Source organism: Myotis daubentonii, chromosome 15 (assembly GCF_963259705.1).
Source record: "Myotis daubentonii chromosome 15, mMyoDau2.1, whole genome shotgun sequence".
Taxonomy (NCBI): Eukaryota; Metazoa; Chordata; class Mammalia; order Chiroptera; family Vespertilionidae; genus Myotis; species Myotis daubentonii.
Genome location: NC_081854.1, coordinates 41,804,085 through 41,829,568, shown reverse-complemented (window position 1 = coordinate 41,829,568; position 25,484 = coordinate 41,804,085). Strand labels below are relative to the sequence as shown.

Genomic DNA, 25,484 nt, shown 5'->3' with positions numbered 1-25,484 from the left:
GGGATGATGCTCGCTCTGTTGAGGGTGCTTCTTGCTCTGCTTGGGGTACTGTTTCGCACAGGGTGGTGGCTGAGCCCCCTCACCGCAGGCTGGGGGAGATGATGCCCTTCTTGGTAACCAGGAATGCCAAGTCTCTAGTGTTCCTGAACTTTGAGCTCCAAAAGCCAACAGATGGAGATGCTCAGGCCATGCCCTTTGAGGACACTGAAGCCCAGGAGTCGGCTTGTGGAATTAGAGATTCGAATCGTGGGTTCTTGCCTGCTGGGGTGAGGGTGGGGGTGGGGACAGGAATCCCTGGCACTCTGTGACCAGATAAAGGTTGAACTGTTGAATTTGACCTGGCTCTTTGGAGCCTACTCCTTCTGTGGGGAGACATACTTATTACCAAGTGGCTTAAGGCAGTTTTTGGAGTGTGGGTCAGAACTCCACCCAACTCAGCTCTGTATTAGCGGTGGGATTCTCAGCAAGCCTGTTTGATTTGGCCTGGATCACAGGGTATTTTAAATTGAGAAGTTTCGCCCAGCTAGTGTTGCCCAATGATTGAGCATCGATCTATGAACCAGGAGGTCACAGTTTGATTCCTGGTCAGGGCACATGCCTGGGTTGCAGGCTCCATCCCCGAAAGGGGGCATACAGAAGGCAGCCATGATTCTTTCTCATCATCAATGTTTCTCTCTCTCTCTCCCTTTCCTTTCCTCTCTGAAATCAATTTTTCTTTAAAGTAAATTGAGAAAGTTCTCCAATGTGGCTCTGTGGGGCCCACATTCCCACATAGCAGATCTGGGAACCGAAGGGCCTCCCCTTCCCAGCCAGGGCATGGGCTTCCCAGTTGGCTTCCTGTGTGGGCAAGTTCACCACACCCTGTCTTACCTCCCTTGGCCTTTGTACGTGTACCTCCTGCCTGGCCCCTGCAAGCATTTGAGTTGGTGAACTCTGGTTTAGCCTCCCTGTTCCTCAGTTTCCTCCTCTTAAATAAATGCACCTTGAAGACATTATGCTAAATGAAAGAAGCCAGTCACAAAAGGCCTTGTATTGCATGGTTTTATTTATGTGAAATATCTAGAATAGGCAAATCCATAGGCAGAGTAGATGAGTGGTTGCCTGAGGCTTAGGGGGAGGGGCTTAGGGGAAAATGAGGAGTGACTTGTAATGGGTACAAGGTTTCTTTTTAGGATGATAAAAATGTTCTAAAATTGTGGTAATGGTTGCACAACTTTATGAACATGCTAAGAACCACTGAATTGTACATGTTAAAAGAGTGGATTTATGGTATGTCGATTGTATCTTAGTTTTAAGAATAAGAATGCCTGTCGTGTTTTGTTACAGTGTGAGGGAGGCACTCCTTAAGTGTCCCAGTTGTCGTGTGAAATCCAACATGTCTCCTGCTGTCTCTGCCGTGGCTTTCCTTCATGGTTTCCCACTGATCATGTCCAGTGGATGCCTAGTACATGTGGTCAGTTAACTTAGGCCTTTCCAGAAGCCTTTGGCCCTTCCTCAGAGGCAGGTGCTCTGCTTCTCCCGTTCAGTTACTGGAGACTGGTGAGCAGATGGAAGCCACAGCCCTGAAGCGATCAGTAGATGGAGGCAATATTTACCTGGGTTCTCTTTGGGAAATTGCTGCCTGGGTATGCGTCTGGGTACAGCATGTTACATAGAGAACTGGGGTGGAAAACAGGCAGCAGCCCCAGTCCCTGCTGTAAGTTTTATAACACAGGAATAAACACAACTCTGGATTTATCTTTTTCTATCATTTTTGGAACCGGGGGCATAGCAGGTTCTCAGTCAACATTGAGTGAATGAGCCTATCTTGTGTGGCGTGTATACGATCACAGTTTGTTTCTTTAATTCTGACTTGGCACTAATACTGTTATATGAACACTAGAGGCCCGGTGCATGGGTTCGTGCACCGGTGGTGTCCCTCAGCCTGGCCTGCGCCCTCTCACAATCCAGGACCCCTCAGGGGATGTCGGATAGCCAGTTTCAGCCCAATCCCTGCAGGCCCCATCCAGACAGGAGGGAGCTTGATCCTATGTGTTAAATGTCTGCCCCCTGGTGGTCAGTGTACATCATAGTGAGCGGTTGAACATCCTTAGCATATCATTAGCATATTATGCTTTGATTGGTTGTTGGGTTGTTCTGCCATTCGGTCTATTTGCATATTACCCTTTTATTATATAGGACTAGAGGCCCAGTGCACAAATTTTTATTTGTGCACTGTCCCTCAGCCCGCCTGTGCCCTCTCACAGCCTGGGACCCCTCAGGGGATGTCTACCTGCTGGCTTAGGCCCGCTCCCCGGGGGGATTGGGCCTAAGCTGGTAGTCAGACATCCCTCTGGCAGCCTGGGAGCCCTCGGGGGATGTCCACTTGCCAGTGGGGAGCAGGCCTAAGCTGCAGTTGGACATCCTTAGTGCTGTTGAGTAGGCAGGAGAGGCTCCCGCCGCCACCACTGTGTTGGCAGCTATCAGCCTGGCTTGTGGCTGAGCAGAGCTCCCCCTGTGGGAGCACACTGACCACCAGGGGGCATCTCCTGCATTGAGCATCTGCCCCTTGGTGGCCAGTGTGTGTCATAGTGACCAGTCATTCCCAGTCGTTCTGCTGTTAGGGTCAATTTGCATATTACTCTTTTCTTATATAAGATAGAGGACTGGTGCATGGGTGGCGGCCAGCTGGTTTGCCCTGAAGGGTGTCCCGGATCAGTGTGGGGGTCCCTCTGGGGTGCCTGACCAGCCTGGGTTAGGGGCTGAGGGCCGTTTTCAGACTGTCCACACCCCCTTCAGCATTGGGGTCCCCACTGGGGTGCCTGGCCAGCCTGGGTGAGGGGCTGATGGCTGTTTGCAGCCTGGCCAAGCCCCCCAGCAGGGACCCTCACCCCATGGGGGTGTGGGCATCCTGGGTGAGGGGCTGATGGCTGTTTGCAGGCTGGCCAAGCCCCTCAGTGGGGACCCTCACCCCACGGGGTGTGACCATCCTGGGTGAGGGGCTGAGGGCCGTTTTCAGGCTGGCCATGCCCCCCGGCAACCCAAGCTCCCAGCCTCTTTTTTTTTAATTTTTTTTTCCTGGGATTTATTTATCTTCTATAATTGAAACTTTGTAGCCTTGAACGTAGCCCAGGGCCGGCTAGGACCGGCAGGAAGCTTGGCTTCCTTCATTGCCAGGGGCAACCCAAGCCTCCTGCTCACTCCAGCTCAGTGGCCACCGCCATCTTAGTTGGGTTAATTTGCATACTCACTCCTGATTGGCTTGTGGGCGTGGCTTGTGGGCGTGGCTTGAGCATAGCGGAGGGACATTAATTTGCATGTTTCTCTTTTATTATATAGGACTAGGGGCCCAGTGCATGGAATTTGTGTACCTTGAAAGGAACTGTGGGCTGCGAGGCTGCAGTGGGCACAGGGGTGGGTCTCGGCCCATCCTCTGCGCCCCCGCCCGGCCCCTCCCACCGTGGTCCTCGGTCCCCCGTCTGCCAGCAGCCCTGCTCCTGCCGCTGCTGCTCCCATGCACTCACAGCACCGGCCACACTTGCACACACTGACTGTAAAATGATTGGGGCTGGCGCCAGCAGCGGGTATGAGCAGGGCCAGTGCCAGTGCCAGGTGTGAGCGGCAGCTGCTGCCCTGATTGCCCCTCAGGAGCAGGGGGAGGTGGCAAAGCCCTCAGGAGCGATCAGGCCGACAGCCTCCACTTTCACCCACTGATGGCGCCAAGCGATCAGGACCGGCTCCAGGTGCCAGCAGCAGGTGTGGGCGCTGGCAGCAGGTGCGAGTGCCTGGCAGGACTGCAGCGCGAAGGAGCAAAGAATTTTCAGTAATCACCAGAGGCTTGCCCCAATGACAGTGACGGGCACCCCACCTTGGTCTGGTGCCCCTGCTCACCTGCTCCACCATCCCACCGTGGCCGATGCCTGCCATGTTCTGTGCTCTGCCTCCTGCTGCCAACACCTGCCATGTTCCACGCGTGCCCCCTGGTGGTCAGCACATGTCATAGTGACCAGTTGTTTGGTTGTTTGGTTCTGCCATTTGGTCTATTTGCATATTAGGGTTTTATATATATAGGTGTGCAATACACAGCTCATTACATGCACTATCTTCTTTAATTCTCCCCAAACAGGCAAAATCATGGAAATTATTAGCCCCACCTTTCAACCAAGGATGTCTCCTCTAAAGGCATAGGAACATCAGTGCAGCGGCAAAAACCTCTGCCACCTATTGGCTGGGACATTTGGACATCACCAAAATAAAAGGGATTGGGGTGAAATGAAATAATCAACATAAAGTGCCAGGCACCCAGTAGGCATCCAGCAGATGGGAGCTCTGATATGTGAGGAAGGGGATAGTATAGCACAGCCGTGGGCAAACTACGGCCCGCGGGCCGGATCCGGCCCGTTTGAAATGAATAAAATTAAAAAAAAAAAAAGACCGTACCCTTTTATGTAATGATGTTTACTTTGAATTTATATTAGTTCAAACAAACACTCCATCCATGCTTTTGTTCCGGCCCTCCGGTCCAGTTTAAGAACCCATTGTGGCCCTCGAGTCAAAAAGTTTGCCCACCCCTGGTATAGCAAGTGGGTAAGATTTTAGACCTTGGAGTGAGAAAAACCTAGGTTTCATTTCTGCACCTACCATCTATAAGTGGTGTAATCCCGAGTCCTTCTGAATGTCTCTGAGCCTCAGTTTCCCCATCTGTAAAGTAGGTATTCGAGTACCACCTAATCCAGTGGTTGGTTGAAGGTTTAAATTAGGTAATGCATGTGAAGCATCTAGCACATTACTTGGATATAGTAAGTGCTCAACACATGATTACCTATTTCCTACCTTCACAGTAGAAACCCAGCCCTAGGGTTTCATGCCAAAGACCTCATCAGTACTCCCTGCACAGTGTGGGGAAATGTGTGGGGAAAGCTGCATCTCACTCAGGGCCACCGTGCAGCTGAACTGGTTTAGGAGATGGGAGAGAGGCGCTGGGCTACAGCTGAAAGGGCATGGGCTTGGTAGGTCATCAAGGGTTCTGATCCTCCATGACCTTAGGAAAAGGACTCGCTTTCCCTGAGGCAGGGTTTCAGGGGTCCAGCGAGGGACTGTGGTTGTGTTGCTGAGACGGTGGCCCAGGCTCTCCTTTGGCTAATGACTGTTCTGAATGTCTTACTCTGCCTGTGGCTCCTCCTATCAGGGCGGGGGTGGGTGGTGTGGCACTTTGCACTTTGGGGTTGGGGCGTGTCACAGGCTTGGGGAAAGGGGGCCTCTACCCTCCTGGGACACCTCTGACCAGTGGAGAATGGAGGTGCTCTACCACCTCTAGAGGCACTTCGTCAGCCAGCGTTCTCAACACGAGAGGAAGCAGTCTCTCTCTGACAGATGAAACAGTGACGCCTGTGACCTTTACGTCAATGAAGGTCCCAGGCATTTGTGAGCGTGAGAGTCTCTGAGCCGAGTATTAACTTCAAAACTAGTTCAAAACTAGTTCGGCTTCAGACCCCCCACCTGTGGCTCGGCACCAGGAGATGAAAGAGGAGACGTGTGGTCTTTTGAAGAGAGACTAGGCCTGGCCCTTGTTCTGCCTTCCTTTGTAGCTGTGCTCTTTCCTCTCCATGTGCCTGGAAAGCAGTGGCCAGGTCCTGCTGGCGGGGCAGTTTTGGATCCCCTGGAGAGGGCTTGTCGCACCCCTCCACCCCTGGGTAGATGCCCTTCGGGGCCATTCTCAGTGTGCATTTGGGGATCCCGGTAAAGATTACTCGAATTATGCCCTAGCTGGTTTGGCTCAGTGGGTAGAGCGTCGGCCAGCAGACTGAAGGGTCCCGGTCAGGGGCACATGCCCAGAGATGCAAGGAATCCCAGCATGGCCTGTGCTGCTGCAGGGCTGGGTGTTTGGATCCCCTGCTGAAACCACATCCTCACTCCCACCCTGGTGCTGCTTGGTCTGACCTGTGCAGAGCAGAAGCATGGCCCAGCCTCCTTGGGCTTGGGCGTGCTGTGCTGTTGGCAGGCAGAGCTCCCAGCAGGCTGTCGGGCAAGAGGGAGGCCCAGCTGTTTCCAGGGCCCTGATGATTTCCCCCTGGACTCCTCAAGAACAAGGAAACACAGGTTCTAGATTTGTGTGGAATACAAGTCATTCTCAGTTCTCAGACTGTTCACTAATTCCTTAGGCAGTGTGAGATCTCAAATTCAACCTCTTAGGGTTTAAAAAGTTTGCTGCTGCATTGGCCGGGAATCGAACCCGGGCCTCCCGCGTGGCAGGCGAGAATTCTACCACTGAACCACCAATGCTCCAGCTGTCAGCAGCTGTGTGAGCACCTCCCTTTAATTCCAGTCCTGACTGGATATATACTGACTCGAAACATAAGGCCAGGCTGTAAATCTGCCACATCAGCACAGCTGGAAGAACAGGAAGCTTATGTGAAGGCAGGAGAGAGAGAGAGAAAAAGAGAGAGAGAGAGAGAGAGATATGTGCCTTCAGACCTCAGGACAGAAACTAGAGCTCAAGTCCTCAGCAAAAAGCACATTGCAACTTTGGGTGACTTTCTCCCCTCTGATGTCTCTAATGGGTGGGTCCTTCCATTCCATGTCCACATGTTTACTGAGCTGTTTTAAGGTTCTCGGATTTCACCACAGTTTCCTGCCGGAAACTGGCCAAGGTTGAGGGGGCGCAGCAGGAGTCCCCTCACTGGTGAAGGGCATGAGAGCCTCGTACCACAGCCAGCAGTGCCTCTGGAGAACCCAAGTGCTGCTCACACACTGAGCAGGGAAGTGTGGTCAGGTTCACAGCCCTTGGGCTGCTGCAGGCCCAGGCCGGGCGGGACCTCTGTGTGAGGAGGAAACCTGCCAGGGAGAGGCAAAAAGAACAGCACTGCATTGGCCGGGAATCGAACCCGGGCCTCCCGCGTGGCAGGCGAGAATTCTACCACTGAACCACCAATGCTCCAGCTGTTTGTTAATGCATCTTCAGGGCTTTTCTCAGGGGACTGTATCTTATTGAGGCACAGAAGAGGCCTGGCTGATGGCCTCACCTGGCTGGTTTGTCCTGTTTGGAAAGCCAGACTGGTTTATATAGAACCGCCCTTGCTGGGCCTTATTATACTGCTTTGGGATGAGGCGGGGGCGGGGGGGGGGGGACCTATAAAATTGACATTGAGTTTCCACCCGGAGGCCCTTGATTTATCCATAACCTCAGTCCCTGGGTGGGCTTGGTGGAATCTCATTCTCTAAAGATCAAAGGAAGAGGCACCTCACAGGCCATTGCACAGCCCCTTGCATACATGCCCGGCTCTGCTCTCACATCCACCGGCTCAGGAACCAGCCGGTTTTGTTCACTGTTCGCACAGTGCCCGGCACAGAAGAGGTGCCCCATACAGCTTGCTGCATTAAATCTCTACCGAACCCTGCCCAACCCCTCATTGAACAGCGTTTTTGCAGGAAGGTCACTGCCTCATAGAATGGCATGTTTATCTTTGATCAGCCCTAATTACTAGCAGGTTCCTGACACTGAGCTGGAACCACATAGACTAATGGGTACCTTTCGGACTTGATGGTCTTTAAAATTCCTCAAGCAAACTTGAGACCCCCATTTATGCAACAGGCAAGCAGTGTACCTGCCATGATGAGCACAAAGCGATCAGACAGAGAGTCTAGGCAGCTGCTTCGAAAAGTCCCTAATCCCCAGACCGCCCTCATCCCACCTTCATCTGCTGCACTGGTCCCTTGTGCCTCGATGATGGATGGTCTTCCCCTCCCCATCCATCTCGGGCTTCTTCATACTCTTTCTGAAGGACATAGTATGTCGACCTTTGTGGCCACTGGGCTCTGAAAACAGTCTGGTCCCCAGTGGACCTGAGCCTCCTCTACTCTCCCCAACTTGGGCAGGGCTGCCTTGGGAGCATCCCCTAGGTGACCACAGGCGCCATGAGCCCAGACCGCCCTCCTCCCTGTTAGCATCCCTCACCAGGTAGACACCTCAGAGCCATATCTATACTTCCTCTCCCGTATTACATGGGCTTCCCAGGGAGGCAAAAAGAACAGCACTGCATTGGCCAGGAATCGAACCCGGGCCTCCTGCGTGGCAGGCGACGTTGTAGAGGGCCTCACAAGCATAGTAGAAAGTAAAACAGTCCCTGTTCTTTCCCCTGGCCTCAGCCACACTCAGCCTCTCCTTCCGGACCCTGCTCGCTGTGGGGCTCTCCTGTGAGGATTTTCATTGTCCTTCTGTCAGCCCAGCCTTCCCAGGCTACCAGCAGAAGCACCGCATTACAGCCTGGATCTGAGCCTGTCACCCCACTGCTGGAAAACTGGCACCAGGTTGTCGTTTCCTGTAACTGTCTCTGGTCACTCCTTCCGCACACCAGACTCCTCCTCCTTTCCTAAACATGATGTCTTTTCAGAGCGCCTTGCCTTTGCTTCCCTGTCCCTGCGATATGATGCCATGCCTTCCTCTCCCTTTACCTGAAAAATGCCTATTGATCTTCCTAAGATCTGGCTCAAATGGCACCTGCAAGGCAGCCCAAGAAAGTTAGCCCATGGCGTTTTTCTTGCTTCTGTAACATCAGTGTGGCTTCTGTGGCCACACTGCTACAGTTTCGTGCTTGTTTGTGTGTGGACCTTGCCCATTGGACGGGGACCTGGTTCAGCACCATCCCTGGAAATAATGACTCAGACCCAGAGACCCTCTGGCCCTCTGGCATGCCCAAAGGGAGGGTTGAGCAAGTGTTGAATAAAGATGGCTGATCAACTGACAATGCGCATTGTCGTTTTTGTTCTCCAGCAAGACGTTCATTTGCATTGTGTCAGATTCCCAGAAGTGAGATAGCCCCCTGTTCCTCATTCTGTTGTACACAAAGGGAAACTGAGACCCGTTCACTTGCATTCTGCCAGATTCCCAGAAGTGAGATGGCCCCACTGTTCCTCATTCTGTTGTACACTGAGGGAAACTGAGACCCGTTCACTTGCATTCTGCCAGATTCCCAGAAGTGAGATGGCCCCACTGTTCCTCATTCTGTTGTACACTGAGGGAAACTGAGACCCAGAATAGGGAACAACCGGGACCCAGCCAGCGCCTCCCAGTCCGCAGCAGACCTGGGAAAGGCCTCCCCCGACATGCCTGCTCCCAACTCCTCGTTCTAAACTGGTCATCTCTCCCCTTCCTGCCAGCCCCAGGCCCTGGAGCAGCAGCCGGGATAGGCTGGTGGCACTGGTCCTGCAGCCCCTCTCCCTCTCTCTCCAGGCTGGTCCGGGAGTTCGTGGCCCAGAACAACACCGTGCAAATCAAGCATGTGATCCAGACCCTGTCTCAGGAGTTTGCCTTGTCTCAGCACCCCCACAGTCGGAAAGGGGGCCTCATCGGCCTGGCTGCCTGCTCCATCGCGCTGGGCAAGGTGGGCCTTTCTCCCGGAGGGACAGACACACCAGTCATGGCCTTGACTCTGACCCGAGACCCTACAGGGCTTTGCAGACCTGTGTTTTATTGCCGTTCTCTCCACCCTAAAGCAGCAAGGTCTTGCAGCCTTATTCCCTGGGAGGCCAACCTGCAAAGAGTCTTTAAACCTAGCCCCACTCAAAGACCTGGGATGTCAGGTGGCACCGGGGCCTGGGGGGCTAGGGGCTGGCCTTTTGTGACCTGTTTCTCCTCCTCCCCACCCCAGGACTCAGGGCTCTACCTGAAGGAGTTGATCGAGCCGGTGCTGACCTGCTTCAATGACGCCGACAGCAGGCTGCGCTACTACGCCTGCGAGGCCCTCTACAACATCGTCAAGGTGGCCCGGGGCGCCGTGCTGCCCCACTTCAACGTGCTCTTTGACGGGTTGAGTAAGGTGACCGCTCCTCACTCTGGCCGGGCTGAGCTCGCTCCACCCCCCTAACTTGACCTTCCAGGACTTGAGGGCTTGGGCCCCTTTTCCCAGATGCAGGCCGAGCAGATGAACACATAGTTGCCAGGGACACTTGTCTGTTTGATCTAGTGATTTTTTTTAACGGGCCTGTATTTACATATTTTCCCATTTCTCTATTGATTTACCCTTACTGCATTTTATGAAAGTACCAGTCCACCGCAGCTTGGAGGGGAAAGCTGATAGTTTGGAAAAGCCTAAACTTCCCTGTAGAAGGTGAAGGTGGTGCATCCGTAGACAGACTGTATTTCCCCTGTGGGCGAGCACTAGCCCGGGAGCACTAGGAGAAGCACTATGTAGGAAGGCCCTGGAGTCCCTAAGGCCCTCCTCCGCTCCGCTCTGAGTGCGTGGAGCTCCCTCCCAGGCATCAAGCTGATGCCATAGTCACTGCTGGGGTATCAGCCTCACGGCTGCCTTGGTCCCCTCCTCCCAGAGTGGAGGGCGGACCCAGCAAGTTAAGATCGAAAACCCTGAGAAAGGCCGACAGGAAGCAGCCTCCTGGCCCAGGGGCAGCGGGTTATGGGACTTCCTGCAGGTCCCAGAAGTCCCTGACAGAACGGGATGCCCACCCAATCTCAGTTCCTTAGCCAGGTCCCATTTGCCCATCCCCACTTCCCCTGCCTTCTTTCGATTTGTTCCGAGCTGCGCCAGGGCCTGGCCGTGGGTTTTCCATCGATGTCTTGACCTCTGCCATCTCTCTCCTCTGTGTCTCTCGTAGTTGGCTGCTGACCCAGACCCCAATGTGAAAAGCGGATCTGAGCTCCTAGACCGCCTTTTAAAGGTATTTGTACTGGATCCCCACTTTTCTTTCTAGAATCTATTTCTCACATCTGTCTATACAACTTATAAATTCCGTCACTGGGACACTCTCCCTAATTTGTTTAAATTTGTTCATTTACATGCAGTAAAAGTCACTCTTTGATGTACAGTTCATGGATGTTTATCCTTACCTTGGCTGAGCTTGATGAGTCTATGGACTTATGTCACCAGGACAAGCAAAATACAGAACCGTTCTGTCACCCGTTTTCCTCTGTGGCTGCCTGACCCCTGGAGCCAGCCCTGGGCAGGACTTGGGCCAGGTCAGGCAGCCCCTGCCTCTGGCTCACTCCGCAGCTCACGCACCTTTGATCCACAGGACATCGTGACGGAGAGCAACAAGTTTGACCTGGTGGGCTTCATCCCCTTGCTGCGGGAGAGGATTTACTCCAACAACCAGTACGCCCGGCAGTTCATCATCTCGTGGGTAAGGGCCGGCCCCACGCACTTTCTCCAGCCGTGACGAGCCTCTGGCTTGGTCACTTCTCCTCTCTGGACACCTGGCCAGGTCCTGTGGCTGCAGAGGAGCCTCATTATTACTCTCATAGCCAGTGATGCCAGATAATCTGAACACACGTTTATTCAGCTTGTCCCTGGTGAGGATACAATTCTTTCCTTTTTCTGAGAAACTCCAGTTTCCCTTGAAAGCCAATGGGCTACTTCTGGCTGTCACACCTCTTCTAGCTTGTCTGTCCCTTCCCATGTACTCCCTGCTCCCCCATGGCATCTGAATTTCCTGGTGGTTACATTATTACACCCCTGCACTTTTAACCAAAGCCATAGCTGCTAGCACCTTCCACCCGCATGTGCAGGGGGGCACCTGCAGGGCCAGGAAATGCTGCCTCATCAGGGCCCCTCCTCACTGCCCAGGCCCAGTGGGTGGGGGAGGAGGAGACGATGGCTCCGGGCTGGTGTAACATTCCCTCCTGTTTCTTCCCCTGGGTCAGATCCTGGTTCTGGAGTCCGTGCCAGACATTAACCTGCTGGATTATTTGCCAGAGATCCTGGATGGACTCTTCCAGATCCTGGGTGACAACGGCAAAGAGATTCGGAAAATGTGAGTGGAGGAAGGAGGCAGGCAGCTGCCACCGTCCGGGGCCCCTCAGTGCGCACACGTATCCCACACCAACAGACAGGCGGCAGCACAATAAGAAGTTGCTGCTTTTCTTCCTGCTTATGTGCCTCCCACCAGGAGGAGCTAAGAGCTCAGCCCCCCGCCTCTGAAAAACATTCATCTGACAAGTTCAAAGTGTGGTTCCATCTGGGAGGCCAACCCAGGGCAGAAATGGGCCCTGGCTGCCCTGTGCCACGCCCCTTCTCTCTCATTGGCAGGTGTGAAGTGGTCCTTGGGGAATTCTTGAAAGAAATTAAGAAGAACCCCTCCAGTGTTAAGTTTGCTGAGATGGCCAACATCCTGGTGATCCACTGCCAGACCACGGGTGAGTGTGTGAAGGCCCAGGCACCACCACCCCCTCAGGAGCTCCTTTCTCTCACCCTCTGGGAAAGTCCCGGTAAGGGTGGAACCAGCGCAACCCTGGATCCGGAACAGAGGAGCGCCGGGTCCTTGTGAGAGAGATCCGGTTCTCTGTCCGCATGGCGGCCCTTTCCTTGGCCGGGCCCGGGAGGGTGCAAAATCTGGAGGCCCTCTTGGTGGGAAGCCCGGCCTTAGCACAGTGAATTGAAAGCTTGGGGTTAGGATTGTGTTTCCGTTAAACGGCTTCTGTTGAGGATCAAGCCACTGCAAAATGTAACTGCTGGGCACAGCAGACTTACTATTGGTCAGGAGTCTGCGTCCGCTGGGTGGTTCTGCTCACCTGGGCGAGGTGTGGCTGGGCTTGGTCCTGCACCTACAGTCAACTGGAGGGTTAGCTGCAGCTCCGTGGTCTAGGGTAGCCTCCCTCGTGTCTGGTAGTTGGCTGGCTGTCACCTGGAGCAGCAGGGACAGTGGGTCCACGTGTCCTCTTCCAGCAGGGCAGCCCAGTGCACTCATATAGAAGTGAGCAAGGCCTTTAGAAGCTTAGGCTTAAACCAGGCACATCATTACGTTACCACCTTCTGTTGGCCAGAGTGGCAAGGCCAGCCCAGAGTGAAGAAATGGACTCACCCCTTGATGAGAGAAGCTGGGCAGCCCCATTGTGGTGGGCACGGACGCAGAGAGGGGTAGAGAACCGTGGCTACTCTTACAGTCTGCCACAGGTTGTTGCTCCATTCCAACATGAAACTATGTACCCAGGGGAAGCAGAAAGCAAGGGTGAGAGAGTACTGGTGAGGCTGGCAGCAGCATAAGCCCTTGGGACCTCCCAGTCCCCTCTGTGGGCATGGTCCATGGGAGGGAGCATCTCGCTGCTCATGCTGACCGTCCTGGAACCCGCCCCTCCCTCTGCCAGACGACCTGATCCAGCTGACAGCCATGTGCTGGATGAGGGAGTTCATCCAGCTGGCCGGCCGGGCCATGCTGCCCTACTCCTCTGGGATCCTGACCGCCGTCTTGCCCTGCCTGGCCTACGACGACCGCAAGAAAAGTATCCTTTGCTTTGGAGAAAGGAAACGAGTGCAGCCCCACAGGGCACTGTAAAGCTGCAGGACCCTGGAGTGCGGGTGGTTCTCCCTGGGACCAAGGGAACAGGCGGTGTTGCTGAACACAGACTGGGAGCGCCAAGACAGCACCGACGCTGTCCCTGCTTACGGATCTGGAGCAGCTCCCTGGGCCCACACTTCCAACCCGAGCTCACACTGCCCAGCATGGTGGGGAAATCCTGTTGGTGGGACGCCCACCGGGAAGGGGCCCTACAAGGCACAGGAGCATCCTGAGGGGACACCAGTGTGGCAGGAGGACATGCACGCTGTTCAGACTGCCTGTCTGCCCACTAACATGCCTCTGAAGAGGACCGCCCTGACCGATGCCGGTGCACTCGGGCTCGGGAAGCCCCCGATGGGGATGCTCCTTACATCAGTGGGCCCAGGCATCAAGGAGGTGGCCAACGTGTGCAACCAGAGCCTGATGAAGCTGGTCACCCCTGAGGACGACGAGCCTGAGGAGCCAAAGCCAGCGGTGCAGAGGCAGGCAGACCCCAACCCCGACGACTCCTTGGCGAAGCAGGAGGGGACTGGCAGTGGTGAGTGGGCTTTGCCTCCTGCCCCCCACCTCCCAGGCCGGGCACCAGGGAACCAGAGGTCGTAGTTGATTTGGGGCCTCACTAACTACTTCCCATATGTTAACTCATGACAACCCAATAAGGTAGGAAGTGCTATTGTCCCCATTCTACAGACGGACACGGGAAGGTAGATAACACGACCGGGACCTGGCAGTTGCTAAGTAGCAGAGTTGAGATTTGAACCCTGGCAGTCTGTCTACAGAACCTGTGCTCTTAACCCTTTTGTTTTAAAAACCATTACTCCTCTCCTTCATCTTTCCCTGGGCTCAGCTACAGAAATCGTTTTCCGTGTGGGAAGGGTGGATGTGGCAGTACAGGTCTCTTGAATCTTGGCTGTAGACACGCAGCAACCCAGAAGCTGGCTGCTCTTACTGCGCCCGTCATCCTCACAGAGACGGCTTATTCAGTCCGTGGGAATTCTGTCAGAATCAGTGTCTTTAAAAAATGACATGGCGCTGCTCTCCTTTCAGACTCCTTTAACATCATTGTCTTGTTTCTCCGTAACGTGAAGAAAACCATGTTTCTGCCGATGGGAGCCCGGAGTTTGACCCTCTAAATGTCATCTAGAGCTGACTGTTTTTCTCTTGGATGTCTGTCCTCACTGAGAGGTCACTGGTCAACTTTGGGGTGATGTTCTCCTTTACAGAATCAGCCAGACGGAACCTACTCAGTCCTGTAAACCTGGGACTTTCTCCCAGGAATCACTAACGCGTTTTCTCCCATGGCCACTCTGTCTGAGCATTTCAGGCACACGTGCCCCTTGGCCTCCTCCCACGGGTGTGGCATGCTGGATTCTTTCAGGTGTCACGTTACAGCGGGGCCTGGCCTCTGGGCCACAGTAGCAAAACAGCTGGAGGCAGAGCAGCACGCAGCTGGAGCATTGGTGGTTCAGTGGTAGAATTCTCGCCTGCCACGCGGGAGGCCCGGGTTCGATTCCCGGCCAATGCAGCAGCTGGAACCTTTTTTGGCAGCTCCTTGAAAAAGAAAACTTGGGGAGATAATTGAGTAGGAGCCTCCCAAGGCAGGAGCATTCTTTCCGAGAGATATTAGAAGAATCTCAGGCAGAGACATATTTTGTGAACTTTCACGGATGTCTGAGTATTTTTTCATCTTTTCATTTTTTATTCTCGTTTTAGAAAATTTGGAAAGTGGGGGAAAATATAAAGAAGCAGGACTGTTCCCACCAAGAGGCAGTCAGTGTTATAATTTTGGCGTATTTTTTGCATTATGTGTATGTGAGATCATACAGCGTATACAGGGTGGGGCAGAAGTAGGTCTGCTTATGTGGCAACCAGCCGGGCCTCTGGAAAGGAACCACCATCCTGTCGTCGTGGTAGCGGCTGGGAAACCAGCTGGAGCGTTGGTGGCTCAGTGGTGGAATTCCTGCCTGCCACCCAGGAGGCCCGGGTTCCATTCCTGCCCAAGGCGGCGTAATCATCTCATGTTTTAGATAGCTTTCCTTAGCTTCCTGGAAACAGCTCCCTGCTCAGGAGAATCTTATCTTAACCAAGATGCATGCAGGCAACTTGGCTTCCGATTTTACTGCCTCATAAACAGCCTTTCGGCAGACACAGAGCTCGCTTTACGGTAGTTCCCGGAGATGGCAACAGCTAATTTGGGGCTCTGCTCCACTCCAGCCCTGCTTGCAACTAACCAGCACTTGACCAAGGTGCCAGGAGAAGGTGCCAGCAGGCCAGGAGAGTGAGGATTTAACTAGTCGACGGGTGCATCCCAACCTGCGCCTTTCCTCCAGTTATTCTGTTCCTCTCTCCCGACCGGGTCCTCCTGGAGAAGGCAAGAGCCTCCTGCCTGCTCTCCCTCACCTGTGTCTCCCTCCTGGCTCAGTCTGTCGCTGCGTCCCACGGCACGCCTCCGGGCCACACCCACGGGAGGCTTGTCAGCCAGGCCCTCTGTGGGCGAGCACACACTCACACACACAACTCACACACACTGCTCCCTCACCTCTCCACGGGCTCCGGTCGGGCAGGCTCACGTGGGTGCCACACTGCGCCCAGCCCTCTCTGCTTTCTCTGGCTCTCCCTCAGCCCTGCTGCTGGTGGGGGTCCAGGGCAGGGTCCCTCTCTGACTCTGAGTTCCTGTGGCACGTGATGTGTCTTCCCTGTCCCTTTCCGTGACTTCCCCAATTGTCGCAGGTGTCATGACCTGGATTCTGGGGCCAGAACCGCCTGCCGGTGTCCGGCTCTATTAACTACCTGTCTGTGGCCTTGGGCCAGTGGCTTGGTCTTTCTGTGCCTCAGCTTCCGTCTTTGTTGAAGAGGGCAGCAGTGATAACACAGCCCGCAGGGTGACGGCGAGTTTCAGACAAGAGCTTTGCATGTAAAGCTCTTAGCACATGAGAGAGGCACTCAGTTACAGGCGCTTTAGTGTCTGGTTGCTTTCCTTCCGGTTATAATAGATCCATCTCCTTAGCAGTGTCCCCTTGTTTTTATCACCAGCCTTGCCCAGGTGGTAATGGGCCCCTGCTGGGTCCTAAAGGAGGGAACGGAGAGGGTCGGGATTGAGGTTCATGTGGCAAGTGAGGAGCAGAGCTATAAATAGGGCTTCCGTGGAGGGCTGGTGACTGTGGGCAGCATGTGATGGGTCCATCCATTGCAGAGTTCTGATGCAGTGGGTGTGTCAGCACCTCCTGTGGGCTCTGCAGATGCAGGCGATGAGGCCTGGAACCTGCCTGCAGGAGCTCAGGGCAGGTCTGCAGGTGAGTCACCGTGTGACTCTGGGCATGGTCACAGGGCCAGCTGCCAGGCTTCAGGGAGGTTATTTGAACTGGATCCTTTCTTTCTCTTTAGCTTCCACTCTCCCCCCATCCTCACCCCCATTTTATACTCTAATTATAAAGGAAATACACATTCCCTGTAGAGATTTTGGGGAAGAAACAGAGACATTCCTACTGGGCAAAAGCAAAAAGTAAACAAGTTAAATATATTGTCTGGCAAATATATTTAGCAGCGTGCATCAAAGGCCTTAACTATTTAAGAATTTCTTTCTTAGGAAATAAATAGGTAAGGTTTTTCCTTTTAAACACCTAACAGATGGTAGCCCATTTATGGTCATAGCAAGCCTGTGGTGTTGACACTGTCATCACCCCATTATACAGGTGAGGAAAAGTCAAGGGTCGCACAGCCAGAAAGAGGGGAGTCAGGCTCACACCCAGCCCCAGGGGCCTCAGAGTCTCTGCTCATAGCGATGTTTACACTGCGGTTCTCTGACGAGGAAATTAATACAAAGGGCAGCCAAAGGTGCTTGGCCTGACTGGGGTCCCAGAATTGCAAAGGAAAACAATGTATGGTTTTTATTCGGCTTGGCAAACATTTAAAAGATTACTGGTATCCCTGTGGGGCTTTGTGGGAATGACTACGCCTCCATTCTTGAATATATATCGGTAGGACCTTCCTAAAGGGCACTTGGCAATATTTGTTGTGGTGTCAGATGCCTGAACATTCTACCAGCAGCCCCCGTGTTCAGGGATCCTGGAGAAATGCTTACCCTCGTGCATAAGGAAGCACGGGAGAGATGTAAACGAAATTAGGAAACAATCGAAATTAATTGGAAGCCAGCTTCTGACATCACATTATTTCATCTATAAATAGGTGTGGTTCTGAAAGACGAGAGGGGAGAGGCCGCCAGAGGCATGGAGCTCCAGCTGCTTTTCCAGGCTGCTGGTCCAGGCCGGCCTGCCCCTACCCCCCCTCCCCTTCACCACACACTCCCCATTCCTGGGGCTGCTCAGCAGGTCCAGCTCATGCCCAGCCCTTCCTGCCCCCACCGCGCTGTGCCACATCCCCCAAAGGTTCTCTCAGCTCAGATTTTCTGTTGAACGTGAAATGAAGGTCCCCTTACTAGGGGGGTGAGGGTAGCTTCACATCCATACCTAGAATAGCATCGCTCTAAGACATAGTGCATAGTGAAAAAAGCAAGTAACAAAAGACAGTCTCTGATTCCATTTATGTTTCCAAAACAAAAAGGAGGATTAGCAAAAGCTGAGAGGGTACCTGCCTAACTGGTTCAGCAGTTTCCTGCGGGGAGAGTGAAGATCAAAGGCTGAGGAGCGAAGGGCTTGGCTTTGTTTTTGACATTTTTAGAGTGAGAAAAGGTTTTCCTTGTATAATTTAAAACTGTTAAGAGGCCAAGGCTGGTACCATTTGAACAATATAAGTAATAATAGTTTTAATTTGAACCCACAGAATAAAGTATCTATGGGTCCGTAATGATACAGACGGGTGGATGGATAGATTGCTAGATAAATGGAGAAGGGACAGCTCTTCCTTAGAGCTGGCAGCTGTTCAGCCTTTCCGGGAGTTGCCAGTCTGGTGTCCATTCCCAGCAGCAGTGTCTGAGGCTTCCAGTTTCCCCCGTCCTCACCACCAGGTGTTACTGTTACCTCTCGTGTATGTTAGCCATCCTCGCGGGTGTGAAATGGCGTCTCATTGCAGTTTGGCTTTACCTTTCCCTGGTGGCTAGCGATGTTGAGCCAGAAGGCCCTTCTGACCTTCCCTGGATGTGTCCGGTGCTGGTCCCTCTCCTTGCGAGGTCACGTGCCTAAACTCGTACAAGCCTGGGTCCTCTCCCCACGCTTTGGGGCATGGGCAGGCCTTGGGTCCTCAGGGCTCCAGAGCCATGTTCCTTGTCAAGGGCCGGAATCAAGGTGTGGGGGACCGAGAGTCTGTGTTTTTATAACCGGGATCTTGTTCATTCGAAAGACCCCAGCAGCCTTTAGCATGACACGTTGTTCCTCTTGCTCTCCCAGGAGGCCCCGATGTGTCTTGTGACTCCAGCTTCAGTAGTGGCATCAGTGTCTTCTCTCCAGCCAGGTGAGTGGGTTGTTCAGCCAGAGGTGTTTGTGGAAAGCCAGCAGCCTAGACCTTTCTGGGTGCAGAAAACTGCAGTGAAGACCCGAGGCAAACTGCGTGGGGCCACCACTTATGGGCACAGGAGGTGCCTGATGAGGGGATCTGAGACACGGAGAAAGCCCACCCCACCCAGCTCTGATGGACAGATAGCTGTCGGAGGGGAGTGGGGGTTAGAAGCTCCTGGAGGTCAGAAGCATAACTAACACGTGGTGACTACAGTAGGACACTTACAGACACCGCTGCCCAGCACCTTTTGCTTGTCCAGGAGAATGTGGGGCTGACAAGACTGACATGGGAAGGCTGTTTGAAGATGGTCTGGATTACAGGCGGTAATTGGTTGAGTCCAAGTGCATGGACACGGACTGTGTGGGCAGCAGGAGCTGTCCTCGTCTAGGCTCCTGGGTCGGTGTGATTGCACAGCCTTCCACATGGGGGCAGTGCAGGCCAAGCAGTGAGATCATTCCCTTCCTTCCAGCCCCCGCCGGAGTCTGCAGGGTGACGGCATTCCCCTGGGGAAGGAATCGTCACCGTGCTGTCCTTGTCGGAGTAACTGAGGACGTGGCCCATCTCGCTTTTTCCTTGGGTGGAATGGGCACCGGTGGGGCCGGAGTGGATGGCGATGCTCCTGCAAAGGGTTTCTTCCCTTTGAACTCAGGCCTAGAAACCAGTCCCTCTGGAAGGAAAAACGCACTCAATCCCAGGAGGCTCTGTTCTCCCCAGACCCTTAGGATCTTCCTCCTTTTACATCATTTTCCATTTATTCTTCTCTCTGAGGACCCTGTGTCTGTTTTCTAAGTGTGCAGGTACTGATTACAAACACGCACTTACTCCTAGGACCATTCGCAAGTTGTTCAGGCAAACCAGTAAGCATCCTTCGTTCACTCGTTTCAGTTAGTTGTCGTGCGCTCCAGCACCTGCCTGTGTTCAGCCGTGCAGGTTCCAAGGGGGAGATACCGCCCCTGAACATGGTCCTTGACCTTGAGGTTCTCTGTGGGGAGGCAGAGAAGTAATCAGGAAGTTACCAGAAAGGGTAGTGATTGCTATGACAGGGGACTCCGGTGTTGGGGGCAAGCGATAGCGCCTGAGCTGCGCTGGAATGGTGGCTGACGGGGATGAGCGCTCGGTGGCTGCGTGCTTCCTCAGCCCTTGCCGTGCCGGCTGCCTTGTGTCACATCATTCGACTTTGCCGACGTTTAAATCCCATGGGGTCCGTGGTGTTATTCTCTGCATGTTAGGGCCGAGGAGGGACGGGAGATCCCCAGGCTGCTGTGTGTGGGCATACAGACTGGTCAGGAGGGCTAGAGGCGCAGCCTGAAGGGGTGGCAGCGTAGGGAGGAAGTTGGATAGATCTGAGATCGGTTTTGAAGGTAGAACTGACAGAATCTGCTAGTGGGATGGAGTGAAAGGAGAGAAGTGACAGAAAGAATAACTTCTAGGTTTGGGGCTTGAGCCAGATCAGGATACCGTGGTGTCATTTCCCAAGTGGGAAGGAGGGGCAGGTGAGTGAGAGGGCCGGTCAGGAGCTCTGTCAGAGGTGGCTCTGAACATCCCCTAGAGCGGTTAAGGGGGCAGGTGTGGGGGATGAATTCTGGAACGTGGGGTGAGGTCTGGATGGAGAAGCAGGGAGACAAGTGTCCCACAGAGGACATAGACCTGTGTTCTGGGGGCTGTGGGAGCCAGCAGTACCGGGAGTGAGGGCCAGACCTGTGGTTTAGAAGACCCTCTGGCAGCCGGGGAGGATAGGTGAGGGAGAGGGCAAACTGACAGCGGAGGGGCCTGTTGCAGACGTGTCACTGTAACCGAGGCTACAGGGATCGTCCTGGGCCCGTGGTCCGCAAACTGCGGCTCGCGAGCCACATGCGGCTCTTTGGCCCCTTGAGTGTGGCTCTTCCTAAGCCTTAGGAGAACCCTAATTAAGTTAATAACAATGTACCTACCTATATAGTTTAAAAAATTTGGCTCTCAAAAGAAATTTCAACCGTTGTACTGTTGATATTTGGCTCTGTTGACTAATGAGTTTGCTGACCACTGTCCTAGTCCATGGGAGTCCGTGTATCTGCATCTCTCTCTCTCTCTCTCTCTCTCTCTCTCTCTCTCTCTCTCTCTCTCACTGCACCAGGCAGGTCCTCCTCTCTCGTAGGGGAGTCCCACTTTCTAGGCGTACATCCTGACTCCACCTTGCCGGGTGTGTGGCTCTGGGCAAACAGCTTGGCCTCTCCCTGCCTCGGCTTCCTCGTCTGGAGACTGGGTGTGATGACGGCACCGACTTCATAAAGGCCTGAGCCTAAGTGAGCTGAGCCGTGTACAGAGCATAGGATGGGCCTGGCCCACAGAAAGCACTGTACACTTTCTGCTGGAATTGTTATTGTGAGAGCCTTGTTATTAGCCCCACTTTACAAATAAGGAAACAGGCCCAGAGAGGTTAACTTTTGCCCAGAGTCATTCAGCTAATTAGTGGCCATGTTGGAACTCCAGCTTGGTCTGTCTGACTCCAGAGCCCACGCGGTAACCTCTGTTGCTCGTGGCTGGAGAGCTGCAGGAGCTCTGCACATTGGCCCGTCAGCTCCCCGACACGGGAGCCCTGGACGGCTTTGCCGTGTGAGCAGGCTTCTGCTCTGATGCTGAGGGCCATGGGGTCGTCGGGCATTCAGCTCAGGTCCCTGTAAAGCCGGGGGCCCTGCACATAAACTAGGCAAGCACTTGGATCTAGAAATTGTGCTTCCCAACTTTTAGCATCTGCTGATTGGAAAAAAGGTAGAAACAACTCTTTTTTTTCCTTTTTTTTTTTAGTTTTAGCTTCCTTTTGAGATATGACATGTGAGTGCTATAAAGAGTTAGACATTACAGAAATAAAGTGCTGCCTCCCAGAGAGAACCCCTGGAATTTACTGTTATTTATAGGTAGTATCAGAAGCATTATTCAGTAAAGAGGTATTTTAATAGCCACTGCAGCGCCATGCATTTGGAAATTGTAGCACATACACAAGCAAGACATTCGTTATGAGATGCTTTATGAAAAAACGCTCAGCGAAAGTGGGGCTTTGCAGACACCTTGAAATAACTCAGGAGCCCCAAGAGTGATTGGTCTAGACTTATTGGAACCCACGCAGAAACGTATTTTAAACTGAGTAAACCAGGGCAGGGGTGCCCCATGTCGGGCTCCAGCCCAGCAGCTCGGGCTGAGCACGACACGCAGCATGTGCTCCCCAGGAGGGGCCCGCTTTCCAGGGTCCTCGCTCCCCACTGAGCATGCTCAGAGCCCAGCACACAGCAGCCCAGAGCCGCCTCGGAGGCAGGTAGGATCATCAGTTCTCCCTTTCCCGACACTGAGATCAGTCTCCCGGTGTGTGCCTGCTTCCCTCAACCTTCACCTCCAGCCAGTCACGGACGTGACACCTGGGAGAGTGTCTCCAGCTGAGAAAGGAGTTCTCGGTGCCTCTCTCAGCCTCGGTTTCCTCATCTGTGCATTGAAGGATCCAGTCACGTGAACTGTGAGGTCCTTTCAGTTACATAATGTGGTTGATGCCTCCCCCTCCAGCAGCCTGAAGGTCCCATGTCTGGGAGGTGTGCTGTGGCTGGCATTTGCTGTGAGAAGAGTCAGAGACGCTTATGCCAGTTCGCATGCAGACTCCTTAAAATCCTCCCTTTGTTATTTGGCCCTGACAAAGGGCACCTGAGGGAGATGCCACGGTGGGCTGATGCTTGCTTTCTGCCCTCAGAGACACTGAGCTGGCCGGAAGCATCTCAGGACCGTCCAGCCTGGGGATCACTAGACTTGGGGTGTCCCCCATAGACACCAGCTTCCCCAGTGTCCCCTCTCCCTCACGGAGACTTCGTCTGCCCTCCTGATAAGAAGATACACTGAAAAGTGTGTGTGACAGCCCCTTTCTTCCTCCACATGTGGGGCTGCCATCCTGCTGCCCCGGCCAGGGGACAGTTGGAAGCGATGCCACCATGGACTCTCCTGAGCCTGGCCCTTTCGGGCAGGGGGTCCGTGTGGTCAGGAAGGCCAGCCTGGACTCAGACTGCCCAAATTCAGACCGCCAGCTCCACCACTTCCTGTGTGTAACCTCGGGCAGGTTACGGATGTCTCTGTGCTTCCGCTTCCTGGTCTGCAGAATGGGAGTAACATTGTATGGGCCTCAGGGAAGTGAGGCTCTGCAGGTACAGAGCTCAGCACAGTGCCTGACAGAGTGTTTACCCAAGAAACGTGAGTTACCATTTCCGGTATCACGTCCTCCTCATTGTTACCAGAGCCCTGCGTCTCCCCCACCCCCCAGCCCGAGGTTCATACACACCACGGGGCCTGAACTGCGAGTGGAGTAGTGGGGGCTGGCCTTGGCCCTGCCTTCCTCCCCACCAGCAGCTCAGGACAATGCCAGTGCTGCACCATGCAGCTCTGAGTCCCCAGGAAAGTAGACACAAGGCCCCTCCTCCCAGGGGAGTCATTTTAACTAAGAATGGGGCAGGCACAGGGTACTCCTTCCAGCCAGCAGCCAGAGCGTGGCTCTCCTGCTGGGGAAAGGGACTCACCAGGCCTGACCTCGGGCTCGGGGGTGAGGGAAGCCTGGGCGGAGGAGGCTTGGTTTCTGTTCATTCCCCACTGCCTCCGAGCTCCTGCCTTGGTGAGGCCTTGGGCTGTGTCGGCTCCTGGAGTCCCGCAGCCCAGGGTCCCTAACCCTAACCTTAACCCTCTGGCAGGGAGAGGAGCTGAGAGGGAGCTCCCCGCAGAGAGCCGGTGGGGGCCCGCAGGATGGGAAAAGCGGGACTTGGAGATAAGACAGGAAGTAGATCCTGGCAGGGAGAGGGACTGTCTAGGAAGTCGTTAGACAAAGAGAAAATGCTTAGGGAGCCCTAGATGGGCTGCCAGCCTGCTGCTGTGGAGCTGTGCTGTCCATGCGGACGCCATTGTCCCGCGTGGCTCCCGAGCTGTGCAGTCACCATGAAACGCACTGGGTTTCAAAGAAAAAAATATACGGTCCCTTATTAATGACCTCTATATTCCATATCCGTTACATGTTGAAACGATAATATTTGGGGTTATCTGGGTTAATTAAAATGTATTCGTTTCTCCTGTTTCTTTTTACTTTTTAATATAAAACCAGAAAACGTAAAATTCCATATGTGGCTCCCATTGTATTTCTCTTGGACAGTGAACATGAAAGAGGTTGAGTGAGAGGGTGGTGAGAGCCCACGGGTGCCGCCCCGGCTGTCTGCCTCTGCGGGAGTTCCCTGTCTGTCTAAGGCCACTAAGGACCTGGATGCTGGGTGTCCTCGGGAGACCCCCGGAACTTCCCACCTCGGGGCTCCCGGGGAAATCTCAGTGGCAGCCCTGGCCAGAGGCTCAGGCCTTTTGCTGCCAGAGGATGGAAGTGCCCAGGGTAGCCCCCGAAACGAGCGCTATGGGGAATCATCAAACCATATTAAGTAGCAGTTCCGTTTAGCACTTACACAGCTCAGAGCCGTGCCCTTTAGGAATTCACATCAAATGCGCTTCAGAGAAGCTGCAGGCGAGTTAGGGAAGCACAGGCTGGAGCTCCTGGTGCCAATGAATAATTGAGCAGCCTGGAAATACCACGGGAGGCCATTCTGTACGGCAGGAACTGAGGCCGGCCTCGTCCTCGGGAAAGGGCCCTGTCACCCCTTGGTGGCACCCGTGGGCGAGTGCAGTGTAACGCCTCGGTGGGGGAGCAGCCCCTCCCTAGCAGCCTCGGGTTTCCTGCCCATGCCGGCCCCATCCCCGAAAACTCCGGCCTCTGGCCCATGTCCCAGCAGCACCAGCCTTCTCGGCTGCCCAGCGCGACTCCCTGCCTGGAGACCAGCAGGGCTTCTGCCAGTAAGGCCGAGTCTGTGTCCCTCTGCACAGCTGCGTTCCTCAGGCCGAGGCTGACTTCGGCTACGGGAATGTCACAGCTTCAGGGCAACGCAAGGCTTCTCACTCAGGCTGCCCTGTGCTGAGTGCCCTGGGGGACGACAGGCAAAGCCACAGTCCCTGTTCTCTCTTGAGAAATGTTCCCCAAGTGCCTTGGGAAGGCGCTGTGGGGCTAAGGGCTGTCATGGGGCCTTTTCCTGGGCTTTGGACACGGTGGTACTTACCACAGAGGGTCTGGACTGAACGTGCTGAGGTCTGCGGGGGCCCAGCCCAGTGACACTGGAGAGGTTTCCTACCATCACCACCAGGCTAGTGCTGGTCGAGAAAAGGGAGTGGGTGGGCCCCAGGAGCCTGGTCCTCTTCCTTCCAGTGTGGTTCCCAGGAGGGAGAGAGAAGGCCTGGCGGCGGTGTGTGCCCTCTGCGCTCTACGCCCAGAGAGCAGGCAGGACGTGGTTCTGAGTGTGCGGGGCCGGGTGGTGCCGGGCTCACTGGGGAAGCTGCCGTGGCCTCAACTCCTCGGTCTCGCCCCCAGCACAGAGAGGGCCCCGGTCACCCTCCACCTCGACGGGATTGTGCAGGTGCTGAACTGCCACCTCAGCGACATGGCCATCGGCATGATGACCCGGATCGCCGTCCTCAAGTGGCTTTACCACCTCTACATCAAGACGCCCCGCAAGGTGAGCCCCAGCCTCGTGGGCCCCGAGGTCCCTCCAGCCCGGGGCGCTTTCCGGGTCCACCTTGGTCTCGAGGGCCTGCCCCTGCTTGGTCGGGTTTGGGTCATTGCAGCTCTGGAGAAACCCTGACAAGCAGGGGGGTGACAGGTGCTTGAGGAACCATCAGTGTCGGGGGTGGGGAAGGTGGTCCATGCAGGGGACCCTGTCCGAGCTGAGCCAGGGCCTGGAGCA

General features: G+C 54.4%; 1 protein-coding gene and 3 non-coding genes across 6 annotated transcripts in view; 2 read left to right on the top strand and 2 right to left on the bottom strand.

Moving 5' to 3' along the window:
- VAC14 (VAC14 component of PIKFYVE complex) overlaps nt 1-25,484 on the top strand; it is a 94,399-nt gene that overhangs the window by 5,411 nt on the left and 63,504 nt on the right. For 2 of the 3 annotated variants that reach the window (XR_009448884.1, XM_059667494.1), the window contains exons 2-11: nt 9,188-9,359; nt 9,627-9,794; nt 10,588-10,650; nt 11,005-11,112; nt 11,633-11,742; nt 12,018-12,124; nt 13,073-13,207; nt 13,649-13,801; nt 18,606-18,669; nt 25,112-25,256. Coding sequence is in view for 2 of the 3 variants with exons in the window: in XM_059667494.1 (XP_059523477.1) it covers nt 9,188-9,359; nt 9,627-9,794; nt 10,588-10,650; nt 11,005-11,112; nt 11,633-11,742; nt 12,018-12,124; nt 13,073-13,207; nt 13,649-13,801; nt 18,606-18,669; nt 25,112-25,256 (1,225 nt within the window). In the remaining variant the exon portion in view is untranslated. The remainder of the gene's footprint in view (nt 1-9,187; nt 9,360-9,626; nt 9,795-10,587; nt 10,651-11,004; nt 11,113-11,632; nt 11,743-12,017; nt 12,125-13,072; nt 13,208-13,648; nt 13,802-18,605; nt 18,670-25,111; nt 25,257-25,484) is intronic. The other variant, XM_059667495.1, reaches the window with a different exon arrangement.
- TRNAG-GCC (transfer RNA glycine (anticodon GCC)) lies at nt 6,191-6,261 on the bottom strand. Its single transcript has one exon. It is a non-coding gene; the product is annotated as a tRNA-Gly (tRNA).
- On the bottom strand, nt 6,843-6,913 carry TRNAG-GCC (transfer RNA glycine (anticodon GCC)). The gene has a single exon. It is a non-coding gene; the product is annotated as a tRNA-Gly (tRNA).
- On the top strand, nt 14,718-14,788 carry TRNAG-GCC (transfer RNA glycine (anticodon GCC)). Its single transcript has one exon. It is a non-coding gene; the product is annotated as a tRNA-Gly (tRNA).